Here is a 26,993-nt window from a genome sequence, read left to right as displayed (position 1 = left end):
AAGATGATGAAAATCATTTTTTCTTGAGAGTACTACTTTTGATTCTTTAGAATTTACTATTTATCAATAGCATGTATCACTAATGTAAACATGCAAACATAGAAAACAGATAACTGCCACAAACGACCCTGAACAAATGAATTAAGTATGCTTGTCTATTTATTGTTCTTGTGGGGCACGGGTGGCCCAGTCGTCTAAGGCGCCGCTATTAGCTGTGCAGAGCTGCGTCCCTTGGGCACGCCAGAAACCTATGATTGTGGGTGTTCGTGTTTTGTTTGATTCTTGCTAAACGCGGATCACCATTGATTGAAATCTTGAGCATCGACCTCAGCAATTGGGATATGATGATATGCATCAACTATTGACGTTAAGCAAAAACGGGGTATTTTGAAATTCATAATATATTCTGCAATAAGATCGATGACCAGCATTTGAGCTTGCACTATATTCATTGATGTCTTTCATTGTATATTTTAAAGATATACGTTTCACTAAAAGGAGGAGAAGTTGAATTTAAGACAAGGCGCGAATAGTTGAACCGACAGGAGGGACCATCGTGTGGATAGTATATGAGTGCACGACTGAGTTAACTTGACCGACCCTCTACGTGAATGCACTACTGAGATGTTAACTTGACCGACCCTCTACGTGAATGCACTACTGAGTTGTTAACTTGACCGACCCTCTACGTGAATGCACTACTGAGATGTTAACGTGACCGACCCTCTACGTGAATGCACTACTGAGTTGTTAACTTGACCGACCCTCTACGTGAATGCACAACTGAGTTGTTAACTTGACCGATCCTCTACGTGAATGCACAACTGAGTTGTTAACGTGACCGACCCTCTACATGAATTCATTACTGAGATGTTAACGTGACCGACCCTCTACGTGAATGCACTACTGAGTTGTTAACTTGACCGACCCTCTACGTGAATGCACAACTGAGTTGTTAACTTGACCGATCCTCTACGTGAATGCACAACTGAGTTGTTAACGTGACCGACCCTCTACATGAATTCATTACTGAGATGTTAACGTGACCGACCCTCTACGTGAATGCACTACTGAGTTGTTAACTTGACCGACCCTCTACGTGAATGCACAACCGGTCATTTACTTGAATGCACTACTTGGAAGATATAGTTGTTAACTTGACCGATCATTTACGTGAATGCACTACGGGGAGATATAGCTGTTAACTTGACCGATCATTTACGTGAATGCACTACGGGGCTATATAGCTGTTACCTTGACCGATCATTTACGTGAATAAACTTCGGGGAGATATAGTTGTCAACTTGACCGATCATTTACGTGAATGCACTACGGGGATATAGCTGTTAACTTGACCGATCATTTACGTGAATGCACTACGGGGAGATATAGTTGTCAACGTGACCGATCATATCATTTACGTGAATGCACTACTGGGGAGATATAGCTGTTACCTTGACCGATCATTTACGTGAATGCACTACGGCGCTATATAGCTGTTACCTTGACCGATCATTTACGTGAATAAACTTCGGGGAGATATAGTTGTCAACTTGACCGATCATTTACATGAATGCACTATGGGGAGATATAGTTGTTAACTTGACCAATCATTTACGTGAATGCACTACGGGGAGATATAGCTGTTAACTTGATCAATCATTTACGTGAATGCACTACGGGGCTATATAGCTGTTACCTTGACCGATCATTTACGTGAATGCACTACGGGGAGATATAGTTGTTAACTTGACCGATCCTTTACGTGAATGCACTGCTGGGGAAATATAGTTGTTAACTTGACGGACCCTCTACGTGAATGCACTTCTTGGAAGGTAATTGACAGATAGATAGATTATCGAGACGTTGACATTTGAAAATAGCGAAAGCTTCTCGATCCAGGTGTGTGTGACGGCCATTCAGTCGATCTACGGGATGCTGATAAGCAGTGATATGGAGATATGTTCAACCAGTGGATTTCGACTGTAACATGATGCTAGGAATAGGGGCGGGCTTCGCGTCTTTGCTTTGTGTCAGACAAGGCAGTTAACAACCGGTGATGGCAAGGCTAAATAAACACATCAGTGTGTGCATAACCTCTCTCAAAGCCATTTATCGAACTCAAGTTCTCGTGTCAAGTCAAGTGCCGTTGTGAGAAGACGACATGCTGTTGTTGTGGACGATTGTTAATGTACATACTATAGTAAACGTAGTGAGGACACCCCAAATCCAGACCCATATTGCACTTACTAATCACATACGGCGCAGGTGAAGCAAAATCAAGTTTTGATAACACTGACATTTAACAAGTCATTAAACACACTTGGGTCTGAATCTTTCATCATATGGCAAAAAGTCTTTTCACATTGAAGCTGTGTTGTAAAGCTCAGCGTCCGATGTGAAAGTATATGAGTGAGTGAGTGAGTATGGTTTAACGCCGCTTTTAGCAATATTCCAGCAATATCGCAGCGGGGGAAACCGGAAAAGGGCTTCACACATTGTAGACATGTAAGGAATCGAACCCCGGTCTTCAGCGTGACGAGCCAACGTTTTAACCACTAGGCTGCCCAACGACCGAAGGTATTCGAATATACTTGTTTGGGGCGGGTACACTGGAACAAACGTAGCTGGTCTTCCAAATTATGCATCACGTGATATGCTGTACTTTGAGATGGGAACGTTATTAGAACAAATATATAATAACAAAACACCACGTTATCTTACAGACTTTATACCCAGTAATGCTGGATAAAGGATTACACACTTAGAAATTCTTATAATGTTCCGCATTCAAGTTATGCTCATGTATGAAGCTTTCTTCTTCAGTGAGAATATGCACTATTTTTTCGGTACCCTCCTCCTTTACAGCAACCCGAGGAAACATAACTCGCTTGCTCCTATATGTCTCTCATGTGGCAAACGGAGGTTAATAGGTTTAACACCAAGTTAATATATATGATCAGTCAGTTAAAATAGGGCCCATTAAAACTTGGTATAAATAGAAACTCACATTGTCGTTTCAGGAAACACAGTTCATATTTATATACATCGTAGTCTTGATAGTGTGTGACCACATATACACGTAAGATGTGATAGTGTGTGACCACATATACTTGTATCTATGTGATACTGTGTGACCACATATACATGTAATATGTGATAGTGTGTGACCACATACACATGTAATATGTGATGGTGTGTGACTACATATACATGTAATATGTGATTGTTTGTGACCACATATACATGTAATATGTGATGGTGTGTGACTACATATACATGTAATATGTGATAGTGTGTGACCACATATACATGTAATATGTGATACTGTGTGGCCACATATACTTGTATCTATGTGATAGTGTGTGACCACATATACATGTAATATGTGATAGTGTGTGACCACATACACATGTAATATGTGATGGTGTGTGACTACATATACATGTAATATGTGATAGTGTGTGGTCACATATATCTGTAATATGTGATACTGTGTGACCACATATATATATGGACAAACAGTATCTCATATTGTGTCACCATATGATGATGTCTGACCATATGGGCATACAGTATCTCATGGCGTGTGACCATCCGGGCATACAGTATCTCATGGTGTGTGACCATCCGGGCATAAAGTATCTCATGGTGTGTGACCATCTGGGCATACAGTATCTGATGATGTCTGACCATATGGGCATACAGTATCTCATGGTGTGTGACTATATGGGCATACCGTATCTGATGGTGTGTGACCATATGGGCATACGGTATGTGATGGTATGTGACCATATGAGCATACCGTATCTGATGGTGTGTGACTATATGGACATACCGTATCTGATGGTGTGTGACCATATGGGCATACAGTATCTGATGGTGTGTGACCATATGGGCATACAGTATCTGATGGTGTGTGACTATATGGACATACCGTATCTGATGGTGTGTGACCATATGGACATACCGTATCTGATGGTGTGTGACTATATGGGCATACAGTATCTGATGGTGTGTGACTATATGGGCATACCGTATCTGATGGTGTGTGACTATATGGGCATACAGTATCTGATGGTGTGTGACTATACGGGCATACCGTATCTCATGGTGTGTGACCATATGGGCATACAGTATTTGATGATGTTTGGCCGTATTTGTATACATTATCTCATGTTGTATACGATAAGGGCATACCGTATCTGATGATGTGTGACTATATGGGCATACAGTATGTGATGGTGTGTGACCATCTGGGCATACAGTATACCATGGTGTGTGACTATATGGGCATACATTATCCCATGGTGTGTGACCATATGGGCATACAGTATCTCATGGTGTGTGACCGTATGGGCATACAGTATCTGATGATGTGTGACTATATGGGCATACAGTATCTGATGGTGTGTGACTATATAGGCATACAGTATGTGATGGTGTGTGACCATCTGGGCATACCGTATCTGATCTTATGGTGTGTGACGATATGGGCATACAGTATCTGATGGTGTGTGACCATATGGGCATACAGTATGTGATGGTGTGTGACCATATGGGCATACAGTATGTGATGATGTGTGACCATATGGGCATACAGTATCCCATGGTGTGTGATCATATGGGCATACAGTATATGATGGTGTGTGACCATATGGGCATACAGTTTCCCACTGGTCAATGTGAGCAGTACAGTAGGTTGATCATATTGCCATGAGGTCGGTTATAATAGATATGTTAATTAGTAGGTATCCACATGCAGACTTGCTCGTGGCGGGGTATAAGAGATTTATTGCCCCGCTGAGAAATGTCTTCCGTGGACCAATCAAATCTAATCATTTTAACATGAAGGTATGATAAATCATAGTGTCATTCAAACCTGGTCAGCAGATATGTGAGTAATGAAAACAGGAGGTCATGGAGTCATTAGACCCTGGTCACTAGATATGTTAGTAATGAAGTAGGAATATCACAGAGTAATTCGACCCTGGCCACTAGATATATGTGACATAAACAGGAATATCACAGTGTCATGAGACCCAGGTCACTATATATGCTAGTAATAAAGTAGGTCTATCATAGTGTCTAGATATGTTAGTAATAAAGTATGTCTATCATAGCGTCATAAGACCCAAGTCACTGTATATGATAGCAGTAAGGTAGGTCTATCATAGTATCATGAGACCCAGGTTACTAGATATGTTGGTCATAAAGTAGGTCTATCATTGTGTCATGAGACCCAGGTCACTAGTTATGTTGGTCATAAAAAATGGTCTATCATTGTGTCATGAGACCCAGGTCACTAGATATGTTGGTCATAAAGTAGGTCTATCATAGTGTCTTGAGACCCAGGTCACCAGATATGTTGGTCATAAAGTAGGTCTATCATGGTATCATGATATCCAGTTCACTAGATATGTTAGTAATAAAGTAAGTCTCTCATAGTGTCATTAGCCCCTGGTCACTAGATATGTTGGTCATAACGTAGGTCTATCATAGTGTCATGAGATCCAGGTCACTACATATGTTAGTAATAAAGTAGGTCTATTATAGTGTCATGAGACCAAGGTTACTAGATATGTAAGAAATAAAGTAGGTCTATCATAGTGTCATGAGACCAAGGTCACTAGATATGTTGGTCATAAAGTTGGTCTATCATGGTGTCATGAGACCAAGGTCACTAGATATGTTAGTAATAAAGTGTGTCTGTCATAGAATCATGCGACCCAGGTCACTAGATATGTTAGTCATAAGGTAGATCTATCATAGTATCATGAGACCCAGGTCACTAGATATGTTAGTAATAAAGTAGGTCTATCATGGTGTCATGAGACCCAGGTCACTGTATATGTTAGCAGTTAGGTAGGTATATCATAGTGTCATGAGACCCAGGTCACTTCATATGTTAGTAATAAAGTAGGTCTATCATAGCGTCATGAGACCAAGGTTACTAGATATGTAAGAAATAAAGTAGGTCTATCATTGTGTCATGAGACTCAGGTCACTGTATATGTTAGCAGTTAGGTAGGTCTATCATAGTGTCATGAGACCCAGGTCACCAGATATGTTAGTCATAAAGTAGGTCTATCATAGCATCATGATATCCAGGTCACTAGATATGTTAGTAATAAAGTAGGTCTATCATAGTGTCATTAGACCCAGGTCACTAGATATGTTGGTCATAACGTAGGTCTATCATAGTGTCATGAGACCCAAGTCACCAGATATGTTAGTAATAAAGTAAGTCTATCATAGTGTCATGAGACCCAGGTCACTAGATGTGTTAGTAATAAAGTAGGTCTATCATAGTGTCATGAGTAACTGGTGAATGTGAGCAGTAAAGTAGGTTGATCATATTGTCATGAGGTCGCTGATAATAGATATGTTAGTTACATACTAGATATCCACATGCAGACTTGCTCGTGGCGGGGTAGATTTATTGCCCCGCTGAGAAATGTCTTCCGTGGACCTATCAAATCTAATCATTTTAACATGGAGGTATGATAAATCACAGAGTCATTCGACCCTGGTCAGCAGATATGTGAGTAATGAAGTAGGAATATCATAATCGTTCGACTCTGATCAACAGGTATGCGAGTAATGAAGTAGAAATATAATAGTCATTCGACCCTGGTCACTAGATATGCGAGTAATAAAATAGGTACGCTATAGAGTTAAGAGGGATTACCCAATAGATATGTAAGTTATACAGTGGGTATGTTATAGAGTCAAGAGGGATTGCCCAATAGATTTGTGAGTTATACAGTAGGTATGTTGTAGAGTCAAGAGGCATTGCCCAATAGATATGTGAGTTATACAGTGGGTATGTTATAGAGTCAAGAGGGTTTGCCCAATAGATATGTGAGTTATACAGTGAGTATGTTATAGAGTGAAGAGGGATTGCCCAATAGATATGTGAGTAATAAAGTTGGTGTGTTATAGAGTCAAGAGGGATTGCCCATAGATATGTGAGTAATAAAGTAGGTTCTTGTGGCCGTTGACAGTACAAATGTTGGTTATATAGTAATTCTACCATAGTGTCATGAGAACGTGGTGAATAGACATGTTGGTTATATAGTAGGTCTATGATAGTACCACGAGAACGTGATCAATAAATGTGTCGGTAAGAACGTAATCTTTTTCACTTTCTTCACTTTTGTAATGTCCAGGTTCTCAAAATGCTCCAAGTTGGTAAAGTTGGACCTGTCAAAACAAGATACCTGATGCTTGTTTCACTGTTGGTCATCGTCATCCTCCTGAACGGCGGTGTCAGCATGGTCCTGCTCAAGCTTCGACACCCTGGACAGATCCCAGTCAAGATTATGACTGCTCCACTATTTGTTCCCGAGGATCCCGACTTCAAGCAGAGGGTTGGAGATATCAGAACGCCCGGCTTATGTCCCAAGACATCACCCCTTTTAGGTGGGTGTCCAAACTTATGTCCCAAGACATCACCCCTTTTAGGTGGATGTCCTAACGTATGTCCCAAGACATCACCCCTTTTAGGTGGGTGTCCTAACTTATGTCCAAAGACATCACCCCTTATATGGTGCATGTCCTAAATTATGTCCCAAGACATCACCTCTTTAGGTTGGTGTCCTAGCTATGTCCGAAGACATACACCCCTTTTAGGTGGGTGTCCTAACTTATGTCCCAATACATCACCCCTTCTAAGTGGATGTCCTAACTTATGTCCCAAGACATCACCCCTTTTAGGTGTGTGTCTTAACTTATGTCCCAAGACATCATCCCTTTTAGGTAGATGTCCTAACTTATGTCCCAAGACATAGCTATTTTTATGTGGATGTCCTCACTTATGTCCCAAGACATCACCCCTTTCAGGTGGATGTCCTAACTTATGTCCCAAGACATCGCTCCTTTCAGGTGGATGTCCTAGCTATGTCCGAAGGCATCACCCCTTTTAGGTGGATGTCCTCACTTATGTCCCAAGACATCACCCCTTTTAGGTGGATGTCATAACTATGTCCGAAGACATCACCCCTTTCAGGTGGGTGTCCTAACTATGTCCCAAGACATCACCCCTTTCAGTTGGATGTTCTATCTTATGTCCCAAGACATCACCCCTTATATGTTGGATGTCCTAACTTATGTCCCAAGACATCACCCCTTATAGATGGGTGTCCTATCTTATGTCCGAAGACATCACACCTTTCAGATGGATGTTCTAACTATGTTCCAAGACATCACCCCTTTTAGGTGGATGTCCTAACTTATGTCCCAAGACATCACCCCTTTCAGGTGGATGTCCTCACTTATGTCCCAAGACATCACCCCTTTTAGATGGATGTCCTAACTTATGTCCCAAGACATCGCTACTTTTATGTAGATGTCGTAACTTACTCAAGACCAAATAGCGTCCATTCCAATTTGGAATGAACGTTGGAATGCTTTGGAAAGATCGATCATTCCAAACTTTCCAAAGCTTGGAAAGATCGATCTTTCCAAAAAATCCAAAATTGGAATGGCAACATTTCCAAACATATTTCCAACATTGGAAATGTTTGGAATGACTTGGAATGGTTTGGAATGGTTTGGAATTGTTTGGAAATATGGTTAGAAGGAACAAGTTAAAATATGTTTTATCAGTAATTTGAACAATAAAAAGACAATGAATTAGGGGCTTTAGGGGTTGCTTATATAGTAATTTTGAAATTTTGAGATTTGGAAAGAATGCCAAGAGTGGGTGGGGGACGAACTAAGGGAGCTGTGTGTGTTGGGTGGTTGTTAGATAAGGTAGTTTTGGTTTTATGATTTTATTTGGGGTTTAAATGCGACTAATTAGTCCTGTTTTAATTAGGTATAAACCTAAGGCTTTGAATTTTTCTAATTTATTTTGTGGATTTAGGATTGATTCTAGTGTAATTCCGGTTTTAAGATGTAGGGTGGTCTGTAGTGTTGTTCGGTGTGTTTTGGTAGCGTGTGCAGTGAATGAGTACGTGTTCTGGTGTTTCTTGTTGTTTGCAATGTGGGCAGTTTCCTGTTGTGTGTAGATTAGCTATTTTACAGTGATTATTTAGTTTGGTGTGGCCTGTTTGTAGTTTAGTATTTATTCTGTCGATTTTTTTGGATGGGTGTAGTATTTTTGGTTTATTTAGGTTTTTTTTAGTACTTTCCTGATTTTGGCTATTTAAGTTTTGGTATATATTTTGCCATTTTTTGTTGATTTTTTGTTAAATGAGACTTTTGATTTCTGATTTTGAGCTGGGTAAGTTTAAGCTTATTTCTGGGAGTTAAAGGGATAATTTTGCTGTTTAATCTGCCTTTTCATTTCCAAAGATACCTACGTGGGCGGGGGTCCAAATGAACTGCCCTAGTTAAGTTGTTTGAGCTATTGAGTATTTGATTTATTAGTTTGGGGTGGTTTTTAGTATTTTTTCAGAGGGATGTAGGATTTTAGGTTTGGCTAGTGGTTTTCTGAGCACTTTGTTGATTTGGCTATTTGAGTTTTGATATTGATTACGCCATTTTGGGGTTATTTTTTGTTTGTTTACACTTTTAATTTCTGATTTTGTGATGGGTAGGTTTAGGCTTATTTCTGGTATTTTAAGAGATGATTTAGCTGCTTTATCGGCGCTTTCGTTGCCGTAAATTCCTACATGGGCGGGGATCCACAAGAAGGTCATTTGTTTGCCTGCTTTTGTTAGGTCGTTGGAGCTTTTAAGTATTTGGTTTATTAATTTAGGTCGTTTTGGGATATTTTAGTTTTGGAGGGCTTGTAGTCCACTAAGGGAGTCGGTGAGAATTAGGATTTTATTGTTGTTATTAGATTGTTGGTTATGCAGGGCTGAGGCCATGCCCATAAGTTCGGCCGTGAATATAGATTGGTTGTTAGGGAGTCGGTAAGATTGTGTGGATATAACTGGTTGTGTGGTATGGACTCCGAAGCCTGTGTGGTTGGAGATGGGGTCTGAAGATCCGTCAGTGTATATGTGACACCCATTTGGCCAATTTTCGTGTATGTATGCAAGTGTGGTGGTTTTAGCTATGTTTGAGTCGGTTTCTTTATTTATTTGGTTAGCTAGCGTTGTATCTATTTTGGGTATTTTGAGTTTAAGGGTGAAGATATTTGATTTTTTTGCAGTTTTGTTTAAGATTTTGAGTTTGGTGTTCATTGAGGTAGTTAGTTATTCTTTGGGATATTGGGGTGAGTAAGGGGTGTTTGCGAGCTAGAGTTTGGTTTCTTGGGCTAATGTTTTGGTTAATTATGAGACAACTGACTGACTGACTGATATAAAAGATTTAACGTGCGCTTTCCGACTGTAGCGTATTTCGCACACGGGCCTGGCCATACCATTTAGTGTATTCCGAAAAGGGTGAAAGTGGTGTGTGCAACCAAAGAGGGGGATTTTAGGGGTTGCTTAATTATATTGAATTTTTTGAATTTTTAAATTTGGAATAAATGCCGAGGTGGGTGGAGGAGGGAACTAAGGGAGCCGGGTGAGGTGGGTGTTTGTATGTTTATTGGATTTTGGATTGGTATATTAATTAGTTTTTAGATGCGCTTAATTAGGTCTGTTTTGATTAGGAATACGCCTAGGGCCTTGAAGTTTTCTAGTTTATTTTGAGGGTTTAGTATTTCATCTAGAGTAGGGACCTTATTTACATTGAGGGTGGTTTGTAGTGTGGTTCTGTGTGTTTTGTAGTGGGTGCAGTGGATGAGTGTGTGTTCTGTGGTTTCGGGTTGTTTGCAGTGGGGGCAGTTGCCTGTGGTGTGCCTTTTAAGTTTTTTTAGGTGGTTATTTAGGTTAGTGTGTCCTGTTTGGAGTTTTGTAATTGATCTGTCAATTTTGTTTGAGGGATGTAGGATTTTAGGTTTGGCTAGTGGTTTTCTGGAGAGACAACTAATAGGTCTCAAGATTAAGTATTCGGCTGGATGGCAGCAGCCATTTAATTACAAAACAGACAGTCGTCTAGACGGCTCACATGTAAGTGCGCCGACATGTGCCTAAGATCATAAAATGGACAATCTTTGGTAAAATCTAATTTATTGTTGTCTCACACCAGAGCTGTGAATAATTCTGTTCATTGAACAATTGTAATTCAGGAAGTTATCAATAATTGTTTTACTTAACATAAGATAAGATAAGATAAGTTGTTTACAACATAATATTATGATGTCAGGACGTACTACAGTCAAAACCATATATTTTAAAATCAATTTAATGACAGACTATGATTTCCAAGTCCCGATTAGCAAATCAATGAGGTATCAGTTTCACCACATGTGCACAGACCGCCTATACTTATATATATATTTTTCATAAATATTCTCCAGTTAAAGTCCTATCCTCTTATCAAAACATCTTTGAGAGTGATCATCATTAACGAAACTCATTCTCGTCAAAGAATACAGAACAAATGAAGAATCAGATGCATACATTTATTGCCATGCTTCATTCATCACGAAGTAGATTTACATACATTTGTGAATAGCACTTAAACTGTGATAATGAATTTTACCATTGTCCATATCATATTATAAATATTAACCATAATATGGATTTCCGAATATATAAACGACTCCAAACGTTGATATTTCAGACAAAAACGAAGTCAGCTGTCTTTTAACATTCAGGGGAAAAGGATTGGCTTTCACAATTGAAACATTTGTTTTCACCAAAGGACAATCAAATCAAGCCCAAAACAGTAAAAATACACATATATGGTTAGCGACCGTCATTGTACACCGAGGGGGGGAATTCGTCTGCTCTAAGTGCCTTCACAAAAACATTCCAGCCCTTAATTACCGAGGCAGCTGTGACGTAGTAGCATTACATTCGCTGCGTTTGCGGCATATAAGATGTGTAATGTGTGGAGTGACTAAAGTAATATTACGGCAGAAATCTTACTTGCATGGTTGTTTAAATAGAAAACTTACGGTTTAAAAACAAAATTGTTCTTATATAACGTTTTTAGGTTTGGTTTATAAATACAAGAGAAGATTTTTTATACATATAACACTGGTCGAAAATACAGCTGAACAATAGAAAAATAAAAATAGGAGTTGTGAATAGTGACAAATTTTAATTACATCACCGTGTCAATAATTATTGATTGATTCCGTCAAACAACTGTCAAACCATTTATTGCCATGTACGTACATGTACACAGGAAGTCGGCGCTGTCGGAGGCTCCAGGTAAATAAACATCGTGGTTTAATGACGGGAGATCAGACGAACCGTGAATCAGGGGCATGCGATGTAATTACACCTAAAGGTGGTAGAACCAGGGTATTGTCTCTTGGACTGGCTAATTGACCGTCCGTATAATTGGTAAATATATTTGTTTTGACACCCGTGTTTCATGCGAATCCCGGCTCATAAGCAGAATACAGTGATCAGCGGAGCGTGAACAACATGGATGCCGCTTTTCGGCCGTACCGAACAGTCAAGCTGCGATTTCGGAACTGAATCCAACTGCAAGCGGAGACAAGATTACTTCCCTTACCCAAACATGATCGTTGCTCAGAAATGTTCAAATCTATCTTCAGTAAATCATGAAATTAATGTGAGCTTGACATTTATGCGAAAAATGCGATCGTCAGTCCCTCTGATTATTTTAATATGTTTCATTTCATCATGATAAAAAAGTTAGTCACTTATAAGGTTACCACGTTGAAAATGGAAACGATCGTTAACAAAAACAACAAAATGTATTCTCTCATCACTCAGCCTAACAGTGATATAACTGCAAATTAAACAATCAAGTACGCTAAAGTATTGCACATGGTGGGTGGAGGACCAGGGGCACTTTGAGTTTGACAGGTGTCATCAACTGGTCAAGTAACATCACGGTGTGTATATTCACGTTGATTGGACAGTCTAGACTTGCGCCAACTAATCATGACGGCGTCTTCAGAACAGAACAAAACTTTATTTCTCCCAGGTTTAGGCTTACGTGGATAACGGAAAATTTTGTTTAAGTGATAGCACATTTGTAATTCAATCTAATATACTTTCCTTGTTGATTATCTGGCTGCGGTCGTAGATCCGGATGTATCTAAATATGCTCAGTATATATACAGGGTTTATTGTTATACTATTAGGATTAATAGATACAATTGAGTATTTATACCCTTGATCATAAAGTTAGTCACTACTTTCACACTTTGATTTGTATGATTTGGGTTATGATTAAATTGACAAAATAAGAAATCATTCCGTGTATATGTGTATTATATATTGTACCCCAATACGTAATTAAATTGTGTATAAATAAGGACACTAGGTTAATTACTGTAATTGATTATTTGATAAACATATTCACATTTAGTTGTGTGATATGTCACAGAGGTAGAGCTAATTAATAACAACTAATTGTACCATTTATTTGGTTTCTATCTTTTATATGAAACAAATGCTATAACATGGGGTGATAAACTTCATTGGCAATAGACGTAGCATATAATTGTCCACATGAACAGTCTACTCTGTTCCAGATATGTTTATTCATTTTGTCAGCATTTAAATAGTTGCATTCCTGGCTCAATGATTCATTTGACGAAATCTTGTTCCCTGTTTTGAATTACCGTCAGATAGTTCCTGAGCAATTATAAAATTTTCAGCCCTATGTGTTGCGCATAATTCCGAGATAATTCGAAGTTCATATTCTTGTACGAACACTTATCAAAATTCATTTATACCTAGTACTATTATGAACATATGTATATTAGTTCAAATTATAATAATGAGGCCCTCTATATTCTCGAAACGGTCTTTGTTCTACGACAACCGTAAGTCGGTATGGGAAAACAAAATATTTGTTTAATTGTTCAAAGTTCAAAGTCAGTGTCATATGATTATAGACAAGTAAGATAAGAAATAAAAATATAAAGAGTAGCCACTTTAAATGACAGAATTTCTTTTAGTTAAATTTGCTCATGATTTGGTCTTTTCGTGGTACATAGTGCCAAAATACTCTTAATTATTTACTTTCATGTCATTACTAATCTCACATAAGGTCAAAAGTTGTACAACTTTTAACAGATATGATTATGACATGTTGTATCCAAACATATCCAAACATTTCCAAACATTTCCAAACATTTCCAAACAAATCCAAACAAATCCAAGCTTGGAAATATGACCTTTCCAAATATTGGAATGGTCATATTTCCAATTGGAATGGTGGTATTTCCAAGTTTTGGATTTTTTGGAATGGATGATATTTTGTCCAGTGAAATTATGTCCCAAGACATCACCCCTTTTAGGTGGATGTCGTAACTTATATCCCAAGACATCACCCCTTTTAGGTGGATGTCCTAACTTATGTCCCAAGACATCACCCCTTTCAGGTGGGTGTCCTAACTTATGTCCCAAGACATCGCCCCTTTCAGGTGGATGTCCTAACTTATGTCTGAAGACATCGCCCCTTTCAGGTGGGTGTCCTAACTTATGTCCCAAGACATCGCTACTTTTATGTGGATGTCCTAACTTATGTCCGAAGACATCACCACTTTCAGGTGGGTGTCCTAACTCATTTCCGCCACGTCTCGGTAGATGTTTCAACATATGTCCACATTTGATGGTAGATATTGATATTCAGTGAACACTTGCCTTGCCCAGCCACGTGTCTGTGGCAGGCTCTACAGACTGTGCAGGGTACGCTGACTTTTCACGTAGGGTTTTGTCGCTGTTATTAATATACCATTATCTCTGCATCCAGGGACCCGCATTCCGTCTGTTTTGTGACATGAGCGTACTTTCGTTGCAGTTGGAGAAACTCAAGTAGATGAACGCCCAACCGATCTGCTCCATCTGAGTCGGACGTTTATCAACTCATTCCGTCCGGGGGGACACTACAAGCCCCCGGAGTGTGTGTCTCGAACTAAGACAGCTGTCATTGTGGCATACAGGAACAGACAGCGCCACCTTGTGGTGCTCCTCAATCACCTCATCCCCTTCCTGGTCCGTCAGCAGGCAGACTTCGCAATATTTGTTGTAGAGCCGGTGAGACGTCAGGGCCTTCACTTTTCAATTTTGTCAATTGTTCAATCATTCACATCTTCGTCCTTGTTTGCCCAGAGTATTTTATGCAGAGATTTGTACTGCGTGTTTTATACCCACTGTATCATACCTAGTGTATCATACTCAGTGTATCGTACCTAGTATATTATACTCAGTGTATCATACCTAGTATATCATACTCAGTGTATCATACCTAGTATATTCAGTGTATCATACCTAGTATACTCAGTGTATCATACCTAGTATATCATACTGAGTGTATCAAACCTAGTATGTTATACTCAGTGTATCATACCTAGTGTATCATACTCAGTGTATCATACCTAGTATATTATACTCAGTGTATCATACCTAGTATATCATACTCAGTGTATTATACCTAGTATATTATACTCAGTGTATCATACCTACTATATTATACTCAGTGTATCATACGACCCACTGTAATGTTCCCACTGTAACATACACGTTGTGTTACACACATTCTGTTAAATCCAGTGTGTCCAACCTTCTATGTTATACCAAGTGTATTACAGTCTTAACACGTTTTATATACATTGTATTATACATCGTGTATTATTCGTACTCTATTATAACAACAGCATTATAGACAGTGTATTATACCCATTTTGTTATACTTATCTGATTCTACATTGCGTAGTATATCCTGTATATTATACCAAGAATATTATATTGATTATATTATACTCAGTACATTTCGTATTATACCCTGCGTACTATATCGAACACATTATTATGGAGAGTATTATACCGAATATATTATACCTAGTGCATGTATTATACTTAAGGTATTTTGCCCCTGCATTACACCCACCATATTATACCCAGTGTATTATACCTGATGTGTTACACAAGCGTCCCATAGTCCATATTGTTACTTTAGCCCACATAAAAACATCTACTATTCTACTGTAGCTTTCATACGATCATACAGATTTATAATGGCCCCTAAATACGCACGCACCTTTCTGCTGTAGCTGCCCAACGTGACGTTTAACAGAGCCCTCCTGATGAACATCGGCTTTGTGGAGGCTCTCAAGACTTACAACTTTACCTGCTTTATCTTCCACGATGTGGATCTCTTGCCGGTGACAGACCACAACCTCTACCGATGTGGTGCCACGCCCAGACATATGGCTGTGTCCAACAGCAAACTTGACAAGTAGGTTCCCACCTAAACTAGCCCAGATCCTAAACGTGTGGTGCCACACTCAGACATATGGCCTTGTCCAACAGCAAACTTGACAAGAAGGTTCCCACCTAGACGTGTGGTGCCACGCCCAGACATATGGCTGTGTCCAACAGCAAACTTGACAAGTAGGTTCCCACCTAAACTAGCCTAGACCCTAGATGTGTGGTGCCACGCCCAGACATATGGCTGTATCCAACAGCAAACTTGACAAGTAGGTTCCCACCTTATCTAGCCCAGACCCTAGACGTGTGGTGCCACGCTCAGACATATGGCCTTGTCCAACAGCAAACTTGAGAAGTAGGTTCCCATCTAGACGTGTGGTGCCACGCCCAGTCATATGGCTGTGTCCAACAGCAAACTTGACAAGTAGGTTCCTACTTAGACGTGTGGTGCCACACCCAGACACATGGCTGTGTCCAACAGCAAACTTGACAAGTAGGTTCCTACCTAGACGTGTGGTGCCACAATCAGAAACATTAATGTGTGTGACAAACATAACTGTAGAGTCTGTGTCTTTCCATATTCATAAGAACTTGGAATCTCTTGGAAGCTCAGTCGACTGTACGAGTCCCACTCTGTCATGAGTATGTGTTTGTTAATATTTATCAAATAATGATGATACCAGGAGTCGCGACAAGATGAGTGTATCCTGCCCCACCGGTTGCACGCGTCACAAACACATGCCAAGACAAGTCAATCAATTGTTCACCTGTAAAAAACACCTGAACATATAGTACAAGTCATAATAGGTAATTGCATCTGGCATTATGTTTGTCACTGATGCGTACTTATTTTGAAATGTACTTCAAATATATTCTATAAACCGCTATTAATGCCTTTGATGTTGTAACTTTGAGTAAGTGTCACTTGAGTAAGTGTCGTAAGGCGCTCTTTGAAATCTTAGTGGGAAGACCTCAAAGGTTTTGAAATGTAGACACCAAAGGCTGGAGCTGCTGGAATATTGCTTGACATTAAAGAAAAATTGACTATTGTAAAGTTGAAGTCATCCCTCTAGTCATACTGTTTTGTGGAGAGTGTCACTCTGAATCTTAATGCATAGATCTAAATATGGTGGGTAAATCCATGGCAGAGAAATGTCTATTTAATGATTACTACACAATAAGAGATCATCGATATACCTCAGGTTAAACGAAAACTTTTGACTTTGGGAGTCCGAGAAGAAATTGCTTGCTTGCATAGAAAAAAAGATAAGCAAGTTCAGGAGCAGAGTTGGTGCAAATGGGGATGCCTGCGTCTTGCCTAACTGTTATACCCACAATGCATTGAAGATATTATGAAGCAGCATTCATTTCAGTGGTGGTGGCTTTCATGCCTATGCTGGTGGTGTCATGGCGATGTCGAAGGATATTTACATGGACATCAACGGACACTCCAACCTCTATTTCGGCTGGGGCGGAGAGGACGACGACTTGTTGAGCAGGTATGCGTCCATACCAACCAGTCCATGATGTCGCTCTAAAATAGTAGGTATAAAACCAGATAATACAAACAAGACACACTCCACATATACTCGTAGTACAGGCAGAAGACAGCAAGCCACATGTACACACAGACGTAAACAATCATTTCCAAATCAACATGTAACTGTAAGAATGGACAACAAATGACCCACCCGCCTTCATTAGTCTCATATGAAACCTTTACCTTCCAGACTGGCATATAAGAACTACATGATATCCCGTTATCCCAGTGAGATAGGGAGATACAAGGCCGTGTACCACACCGAGGACAGGGGGAACAGTGTCAGCAGTACCAGGTACTATATACTGTACAGCAATCAAAGGTACTATATACTGTACTGCAATACCAGGTACTATATACTGTACAGCAATACCAGGTACTATATACTGTCCAGAGGGGAATAATGTCAGCAATACCAGGTACTATATACTGTCCAGAGGGGAACAGTGTCAGCAGTACCAGGTACTATATACTGTCCAGAGTGGAATAATGTCAGCAATACCAGGTACTATGTACTGTACAGAGGGGAATAATGTCAGCAATACCAGGTACTATATACTGTCCAAAGGGGAAAAGTGTCAGCAATACCAGGTACTATATATTGTCCAGAGGGGAATAATGTCAGCAGTTCCAGGTACTATATACTGTCCAAAGGGGAACAGTGTCAGTAATACCAGGTACTATATACTGTCCAGAGGGGAATAATGTACTGTAATACCAGGTACTATATAGTGTCCAGAGGGGAACAGTGTCAGCAGTACCAGGTACTATATACTGTCCAGAGGGGAATAATGTACAGTAATACCAGGTACGATATACTGTCCAGAGGGGAATAATGTACAGCAATACCAGGTACTATATACTGTCCAGAGGGGAATAATGTACAGTAATACCAGGTACTATATACTGTCCAGAGTGGAATAATGTAGAGTAATACCAGGTACTATATACTGTCCAGAGGGGAATAATGTACAGCAATACCAGGTACTATATACTGTCCAGAGGGGAACAGTGTCAGCAATACCAGGTACCATATACTGTCCAGAGGGGAACAGTGTCAGCAATATCAGGTACTATATACTGTCCAGAGGGGAACAGTGTCAGGAATACCAGGTACTATATACTGCCCAGATGGGGAACAGTGTCAGCAATACCAGGTACTATATACTGCCCAGATGGGGAATAATGTACAGTAATACCAGGTACTATATACTGTCCAGAGTGGAATAATGTAAGTAATACCAAGTACTGTATACTGTACAGAGGGAAATAATGTACAGTGATACCAGGTACTATACTGTACAGAGGGGAATAATGTCAGCAATACCAGGTACTATATTTTGTACAGAGGGGAATAATGTCAGCAATACCAAGTACTATATACTGTAGAGAGGGGAATAAAGTCAGCAATACCAGGTACTATATACTGTACAGAGGAGAATAATGTCAGAAATACCAGACACATATAATGTACAGTGGGGAATAATGTCAGCAATACCAGGTACTATATAATGTACAGTAATACCATGTACTATATAATGTGCAGTAATATCAGGTACTATATAATGTACAGAGGGGAATTATGTCAGCAATACCAGGTACTATATAATGTGCAGTAATACAAGGTACTATATAATGTACAGAGGGGAATGATGTCAGAAATACCAGGTACTATATAATGTACAGAGGGGAATTATGTCAGCAATACCATGTGCTATATACTGCACTGAGGGGAATGGTGTCAGCAATACCAGGTACTATATACTGTACAGAGGGGAATAATGTCAGCAGTACCAGGTACTATATACTGTTCAGAGGGGATTAATGTGAGCTATACTAGTTGAAATAAAATGTACAATGGGAATGGTGTCAGCAATACCAGGTACTATATAATGTACAAAAGGGAATAATGTCAGCAATACTAGTTGAAATAAAATGTACAGACGGGAATAATGTCAGTAATACCAGGCACTATATAATGTACAGAGGGGAATTATGTCAGCAATACCAGGTACTATATAATGTACAGGGGGAAATACGTACAGCAATACCAGGTACTACAAACTGTACAGAGGGGAATAACGTACAACAATACCAGGTACTATACTGTACAGACGGGAACAGTGTCATTAATACCAGGTACTCTATAATGTACAGAAGGGAATAATGTCAGCAATACCAGGTACTATATGCTGTACAGAGGTGAATAGTGTCAGTAATATCAGGTACTATATAATGTGCAGTAATACCAGGTACTATATAATGTCCAGAGGGGAACAGTGTCAGCAATACCAGGTACTATATACTCTCGACAGGGGAACCGTGTCAGCAATACCAAGTACTATATACTTTCCAAAGGGGAATAATGTACAACAATACCAGGTACTATATAGTGTACAGAGGGGAAAAATGTCAGTAGTTCCATGTACTATATACTGTAAAGAGGGGAATAGTATCAGTAAAACCAGGTACTATATAATGTACAGTAATACCAGGTACTATATAATGTACAGAGGGGAATAGTGTCAGTAATACCAGGTACTATATAATGTACTGAGGGGAATAATGTCAGCAATATCAGGTACTATACTGTATATAGGGGAACAGTGTCAGTAATACCAGGTACTATATAATGTACAGAGGGGAATAATGTCAGTAATACCAGGTACTATATACTGTTCAGAGTGGAATATTGTCAGTAATACCAGGTACTATATACACTACAGTAATACCAGGTACTGTATGCTGTAGAGAAGGGAAAAATGTCAGTAATACCGGGTACTATATACTGTACAGAGTGGAATATTGTCAGTAATACCAGGTACTATATACACTACAGTAATACCAGGTACTGTATGCTGTAGAGAAGGGAAAAATGTCAGTAATACCGGGTACTATATACTGTACAGAGAGAAATAATATCAGCAATACCAGGTACGTTATACTACACACAGGGGATTAATATCTGCAATACCAGGTACGTTATACTATACACAGGGGAATAATGTCTACAATACCAGGTACGTCATACTACACACAGGGGAATAATATCTGCAATACCAGGTACGTTATACTAAACACAGGGGATTAATGTCTGCAACACTAGGTACGTTATACTATACACAGGGGAATAATGTCTGCAATACTAGGTACGTTATACTATACACAGGGGAATAATGTCTGCAATACCGGGTACGTTATACTATACACAGGGGATTAATGTCTGCAACATTAGGTACGTTATACTATTCACAGGGGAATAATGTCTGCAATACCGGGTACGTTATACTATACACAGGGGATTAATGTCTGCAATACTAGGTACGTTATACTATACACAGGGGAATAATGTCTGCAATACCATCTGCAATATAATGTGGAAAGGGGAATCATATCCGTATTATGAGGTACTATTTACTGTAAAGAGGAGAATAATGTAAGCAAAACCAGGTATTATATACTGCACTGAGGGGAATGGTGTCAGCAATACCAGGTACTATATACTGTACAGAGGGGAATAATGTTTGCAATACCAGGTACTATATACTGTTCAGAGGGGAATAATGTCAGTAATACCAGGCACTATATAATGTACAGAGGGTAATAATGTCATTAATACCAGGTACTATTTAATGTACAGAGGGGAATTATGTCAGCAATACCAGGTACTATATAATGTGCAGTAATACAAGGTACTATATAATGTACAGAGGGGAATGATGTCAGAAATACCAGGTACTATATAATGTACAGAGGGGAATAATGTCAGTAATACCAGGTACTATATACTGTACAGAGTGGAATATTGTCAGTAATACCAGGTACTATATACACTACAGTAATACCAGGTACTGTATGCTGTAGAGAAGGGAAAAATGTCAGTAATACCGGGTACTATATACTGTACAGAGAGAAATAATATCAGCAATACCAGGTACGTTATACTACACACAGGGGATTAATATCTGCAATACCAGGTACGTTATACTATACACAGGGGAATAATGTCTACAATACCAGGTACGTCATACTACACACAGGGGAATAATATCTGCAATACCAGGTACGTTATACTAAACACAGGGGATTAATGTCTGCAACACTAGGTACGTTATACTATACACAGGGGAATAATGTCTGCAATACCGGGTACGTTATACTATACACAGGGGATTAATGTCTGCAATACTAGGTACGTTATACTATACACAGGGGAATAATGTCTGCAATACCAGGTACGTTATACTATACACAGGGGATTAATGTCTGCAACACTAGGTACGTTATACTATTCACAGGGGAATAATGTCTGCAATACCGGGTACGTTATACTATACACAGGGGATTAATGTCTGCAATACTAGGTACGTTATACTATACACAGGGGAATAATGTCTGCAATACCATCTGCAATATAATGTGGAAAGGGGAATCATATCCGTATTATGAGGTACTATTTACTGTAAAGAGGAGAATAATGTAAGCAAAACCAGGTATTATATACTGCACTGAGGGGAATGGTGTCAGCAATACCAGGTACTATATACTGTACAGAGGGGAATAATGTTTGCAATACCAGGTACTATATACTGTTCAGAGGGGAATAATGTCAGTAATACCAGGCACTATATAATGTACAGAGGGTAATAATGTCATTAATACCAGGTACTATTTAATGTACAGAGGGGAATTATGTCAGCAATACCAGGTACTATATAATGTGCAGTAATACCAGGTACTATATAATGTACAGAGGGGAATGATGTCAGAAATACCAGGTACTATATAATGTACAGAGGGGAATAATGTCAGTAATACCAGGTACTATATACTGTACAGAGTGGAATATTGTCAGTAATACCAGGTACTATATACACTACAGTAATACCAGGTACTGTATGCTGTAGAGAAGGGAAAAATGTCAGTAATACCGGGTACTATATACTGTACAGAGAGAAATAATATCAGCAATACCAGGTACGTTATACTACACACAGGGGATTAATATCTGCAATACCAGGTACGTTATACTATACACAGGGGAATAATGTCTACAATACCAGGTACGTCATACTACACACAGGGGAATAATATCTGCAATACCAGGTACGTTATACTAAACACAGGGGATTAATGTCTGCAACACTAGGTACGTTATACTATACACAGGGGAATAATGTCTGCAATACCGGGTACGTTATACTATACACAGGGGATTAATGTCTGCAATACTAGGTACGTTATACTATACACAGGGGAATAATGTCTGCAATACCAGGTACGTTATACTATACACAGGGGATTAATGTCTGCAACACTAGGTACGTTATACTATTCACAGGGGAATAATGTCTGCAATACCGGGTACGTTATACTATACACAGGGGATTAATGTCTGCAATACTAGGTACGTTATACTATACACAGGGGAATAATGTCTGCAATACCATCTGCAATATAATGTGGAATGGGGAATCATATCCGTATTATGAGGTACTATTTACTGTAAAGAGGAGAATAATGTAAGCAAAACCAGGTATTATATACTGCACTGAGGGGAATGGTGTCAGCAATACCAGGTACTATATACTGTACAGAGGGGAATAATGATTGCAATACCAGGTACTATATACTGTTCAGAGGGGAATAATGTCAGTAATACCAGGCACTATATAATGTACAGAGGGTAATAATGTCATTAATACCAGGTACTATTTAATGTACAGAGGGGAATTATGTCAGCAATACCAGGTACTATATAATGTGCAGTAATACAAGGTACTATATAATGTACAGAGGGGAATGATGTCAGAAATACCAGGTACTATATAACGTACAGAGGGGAATTATGTCAGCAATACCATGTGCTATATACTGCACTGAGGGGAATGGTGTCAGCAATACCAGGTACTATATACTGTACAGAGGGGAATAATGTCAGCAGTACCAGGTACTATATACTGTTCAGAGGGGATTAATGTGAGCTATACTAGTTGAAATAAAATGTACAATGGGAATAATGTCAGCAATACCAGGTACTATATAATGTACAAAGGGGAATGGTGTCAGCAATACCAGGTAATATATACTGTTCAGAGGGGAATAATGTCAGCAATACTAGTTGAAATAAAATGTACAGAAGGGAATAATGTCAGTAATACCAGGCACTATATAATGTACAGAGGGGAATTATGTCAGCAATACCAGGTACTATATAATGTACAGGGGGAAATACGTACAGCAATACCAGGTACTATAAACTGTACAGAGGAGAATAACGTACAGCAATACCAGGTACTATACTGTACAGACGGGAACAGTGTCATTAATACCAGGTACTCTATAATGTACAGAAGGGAATAATGTCAGCAATACCAGGTACTATATTCTGTACAAAGGTGAATAGTGTCAGTAATATCAGGTACTATATAATGTGCAGTAATACCAGGTACTATATAATGTCCAGAGGGGAACAGTGTCAGCAATACCAGGTACTATATACTCTCGACAGGGGAACCGTGTCAGCAATACCAAGTACTATATACTTTCCAAAGGGGAATAATGTACAACAATAACAGGTACTATATAGTGTACAGAGGGGACAAATGTCAGTAGTTCCATGTACTATATACTGTAAAGAGGGGAATAGTATCAGTAAAACCAGGTACTATATAATGTACAGTAATACCAGGTACTATATAATGTACAGAGGGGAATAATGTCAGTAATACCAGGTACTATATAATGTACTGAGGGGAATAATGTCAGCAATATCAGGTACTATACTGTATAGAGGGGAACAGTGTCAGTAATACCAGGTACTATATAATGTACAGAGGGGAATAACGTACAGCAATACCAGTTACTACATAATGTACAGAAGGGAAAAATTTCAGTAGTCCCATGTACTATATACTGTAAAGAGGGGAATAGTATCAGTAAAACCAGGTAATATGTAATGTACAGTAATACCAAGTACTATATAATGTACTGAGGGGAATAATGTCAGAAATATCAGGTACTATAAAATGTACTGAGGGGAATAATGTCAGCAATATCAGGTACTATACTGTATATAGGGGAACAGTGTCAGTAATACAAGGTACTATATAATGTACAGAGGGGAATAACGTACATCAATACCAGGCACTATATAATGTACAGAGGGGAATTATGTCAGCAATACCAGGTACTATATAATGGACAGGGGGGAAAAATTTCAGCAATACCTGGTACTATATACTGTACAGAGGGGAATGGTGTCAGCAATACCAGGTACTATATACTGTTCAGAGGGGAATAATGTCAGCAATACCAGGTACTATATAATGTACAGAGGGGAATTATGTCAGCAATACCAGGTACTATATAATGTGCAGTAATACAAGGTACTATATAATGTACAGAGGGGAATGATGTCAGAAATACCAGGTACTATATAATGTACAGAGGGGAATTATGTCAGCAATACCATGTGCTATATACTGCACTGAGGGGAATGGTGTCAGCAATACCAGGTATTATATACTGTACAGAGGGGAATAATGTCAGAAATACCAGGTACTTTATACTGTTCAGAGGGGAATAATGTCAGCAATACGAGTTGAAATAAAATGTACAGAGGGGAATAAAGTCAGTAATACCAGGCACTATATAATGTACAGAGGGTAATAATGTCATTAATACCAGGTACTATATAATGTACAGAGGGGAATTATGTCAGCAATACCAGGTACTATATAAAGTGCAGTAATACAAGGTACTATATAATGTACAGAGGGGAATGATGTCAGAAATACCAGGTACTATATAATGTACAGAGGGGAATTATGTCAGCAATACTATGTGCTATATACTGCACTGAGGGGAATGGTGTCAGCAATACCAGGTACTATATACTGTACAGAGGGGAATAATGTCAGCAATACCAGGTAATATATACTGTTCAGAGGGGAATAATGTCAGCAATACTAGTTGAAATAAAATGTACAGACGGGAATAATGTCAGTAATACCAGGCACTATATAATGTACAGAGGGGAATTATGTCAGCAATACCAGGTACTATATACTGCACTGAGGGGAATGGTGTCAGCAATACCAGGTACTATATACTGCACAGAGGGGAGTAATGTTATAAACACTAGTTGAAATTAAATGTACAGAGGGGAATAATGTCAGTAATACCAGGTACTATATAATGTACAGAGGGGAATAATGTCAGTAATAATGTGTACTTTATAATGTACAGAGGGGAATTATGTCAGCAATACCAGGTACTATAAACTGCACTGAGGGGAATAATGTCAGCAATACCAGGTACTATATACTGTACAGAGGGGGATAATGTCAGCAGTACCAGGTACTATATACTGTTCAGAGGGGAATAATGTCAGCTATACTAGTTGAAATAAAATGTACAGAGGGGAATAATTATAGCAATACCAGGTACTATATACTGTACAGAGGGGAATTATGTCAGCAATCCCAGGTACTATATACTGCACTGAGGGGAATGGTGTCAGAAATACCAGGTACTATATACTTTACAGAGGTAATACGAGGTACTATATACTTTAGAGAAGGGAAAAATGTCAGTAATACCGGGTACTATATACTGTACAGAGAGAAATAATGTCAGCAATACCAGGTACGTTATACTACACACAGGGGATTAATATCTGCAATGCCAGGTATGTTATACTATACACAGGGGAATAATGTCTGCAATACCAAGTACGTTATACTACACACAGGGGATTAATATCTGCAATGCCAGGTATGTTATACTATACACAGGGGAATAATGTCTGCAATACCAAGTACGTTATACTACACATAGGGGAATAATATCTGCAATACCAGGTACGTTATACTATACACAGGGGAATAATGTCTGCAATACCAGGTACTATATACTGTACTGAGGGGAATGGTGTCAGCAATACCAAGTACGTTATACTATATGCTGTACAGAGGGGAATAATGTCAGAAATACCAGACACTATATAATGTACATTTGGGAATAATGGCAGCAATACCAGGTACTATATAATGTGCAGTAATACCAGGTACTATATAATGTACAGAGGTGAATAATGTCAGAAATACCAGGTACTATATACTGTTCAGAGGGGAATAATGTCAGCAATACTAGTTGAAATAAAATGTACAGAGGGGTATAATGTCAGTAATACCAGGCACTATATAATGTACAGAGGGGAATAATGTCAGTAATACCAGGTACTATATAATGTACAGAGGGGAATTATGTCAGCAATACTAGGTACTATATACTGTTCAGTAATA

At 39.0% G+C, this 26,993-nt stretch overlaps 2 protein-coding genes across 3 annotated transcripts in view; both read left to right on the top strand.

Moving 5' to 3' along the window:
• The window catches only part of LOC139458529 (beta-1,4-galactosyltransferase 4-like), a 72,342-nt gene that overhangs the window by 11,556 nt on the left and 33,793 nt on the right, over positions 1-26,993 (top strand). The gene's annotated exons all lie outside the window — the stretch shown is intronic.
• The window catches only part of LOC139470999 (beta-1,4-N-acetylgalactosaminyltransferase bre-4-like), a 37,939-nt gene that overhangs the window by 5,036 nt on the left and 5,910 nt on the right, over positions 1-26,993 (top strand). The window contains exons 2-6 of one of the 2 annotated variants that reach the window (XR_011653816.1): positions 7,173-7,425; positions 14,737-14,972; positions 15,989-16,173; positions 17,519-17,644; positions 17,876-18,449. Coding sequence is in view for 1 of the 2 variants with exons in the window: in XM_071253310.1 (XP_071109411.1) it covers positions 7,173-7,425; positions 14,737-14,972; positions 15,989-16,173; positions 17,519-17,644; positions 17,876-17,980 (905 nt within the window). In the remaining variant the exon portion in view is untranslated. The remainder of the gene's footprint in view (positions 1-7,172; positions 7,426-14,736; positions 14,973-15,988; positions 16,174-17,518; positions 17,645-17,875; positions 18,450-26,993) is intronic. The other variant, XM_071253310.1, reaches the window with a different exon arrangement.

This window comes from Haliotis cracherodii, unplaced genomic scaffold (assembly GCF_022045235.1).
Source record: "Haliotis cracherodii isolate W230 unplaced genomic scaffold, xgHalCrac1.p SCAF_1, whole genome shotgun sequence".
Lineage (NCBI taxonomy): Eukaryota > Metazoa > Mollusca > Gastropoda > Lepetellida > Haliotidae > Haliotis > Haliotis cracherodii.
Note: the sequence above shows the minus strand (reverse complement) of the source record. Positions and strands in the feature narration are given on the sequence as shown.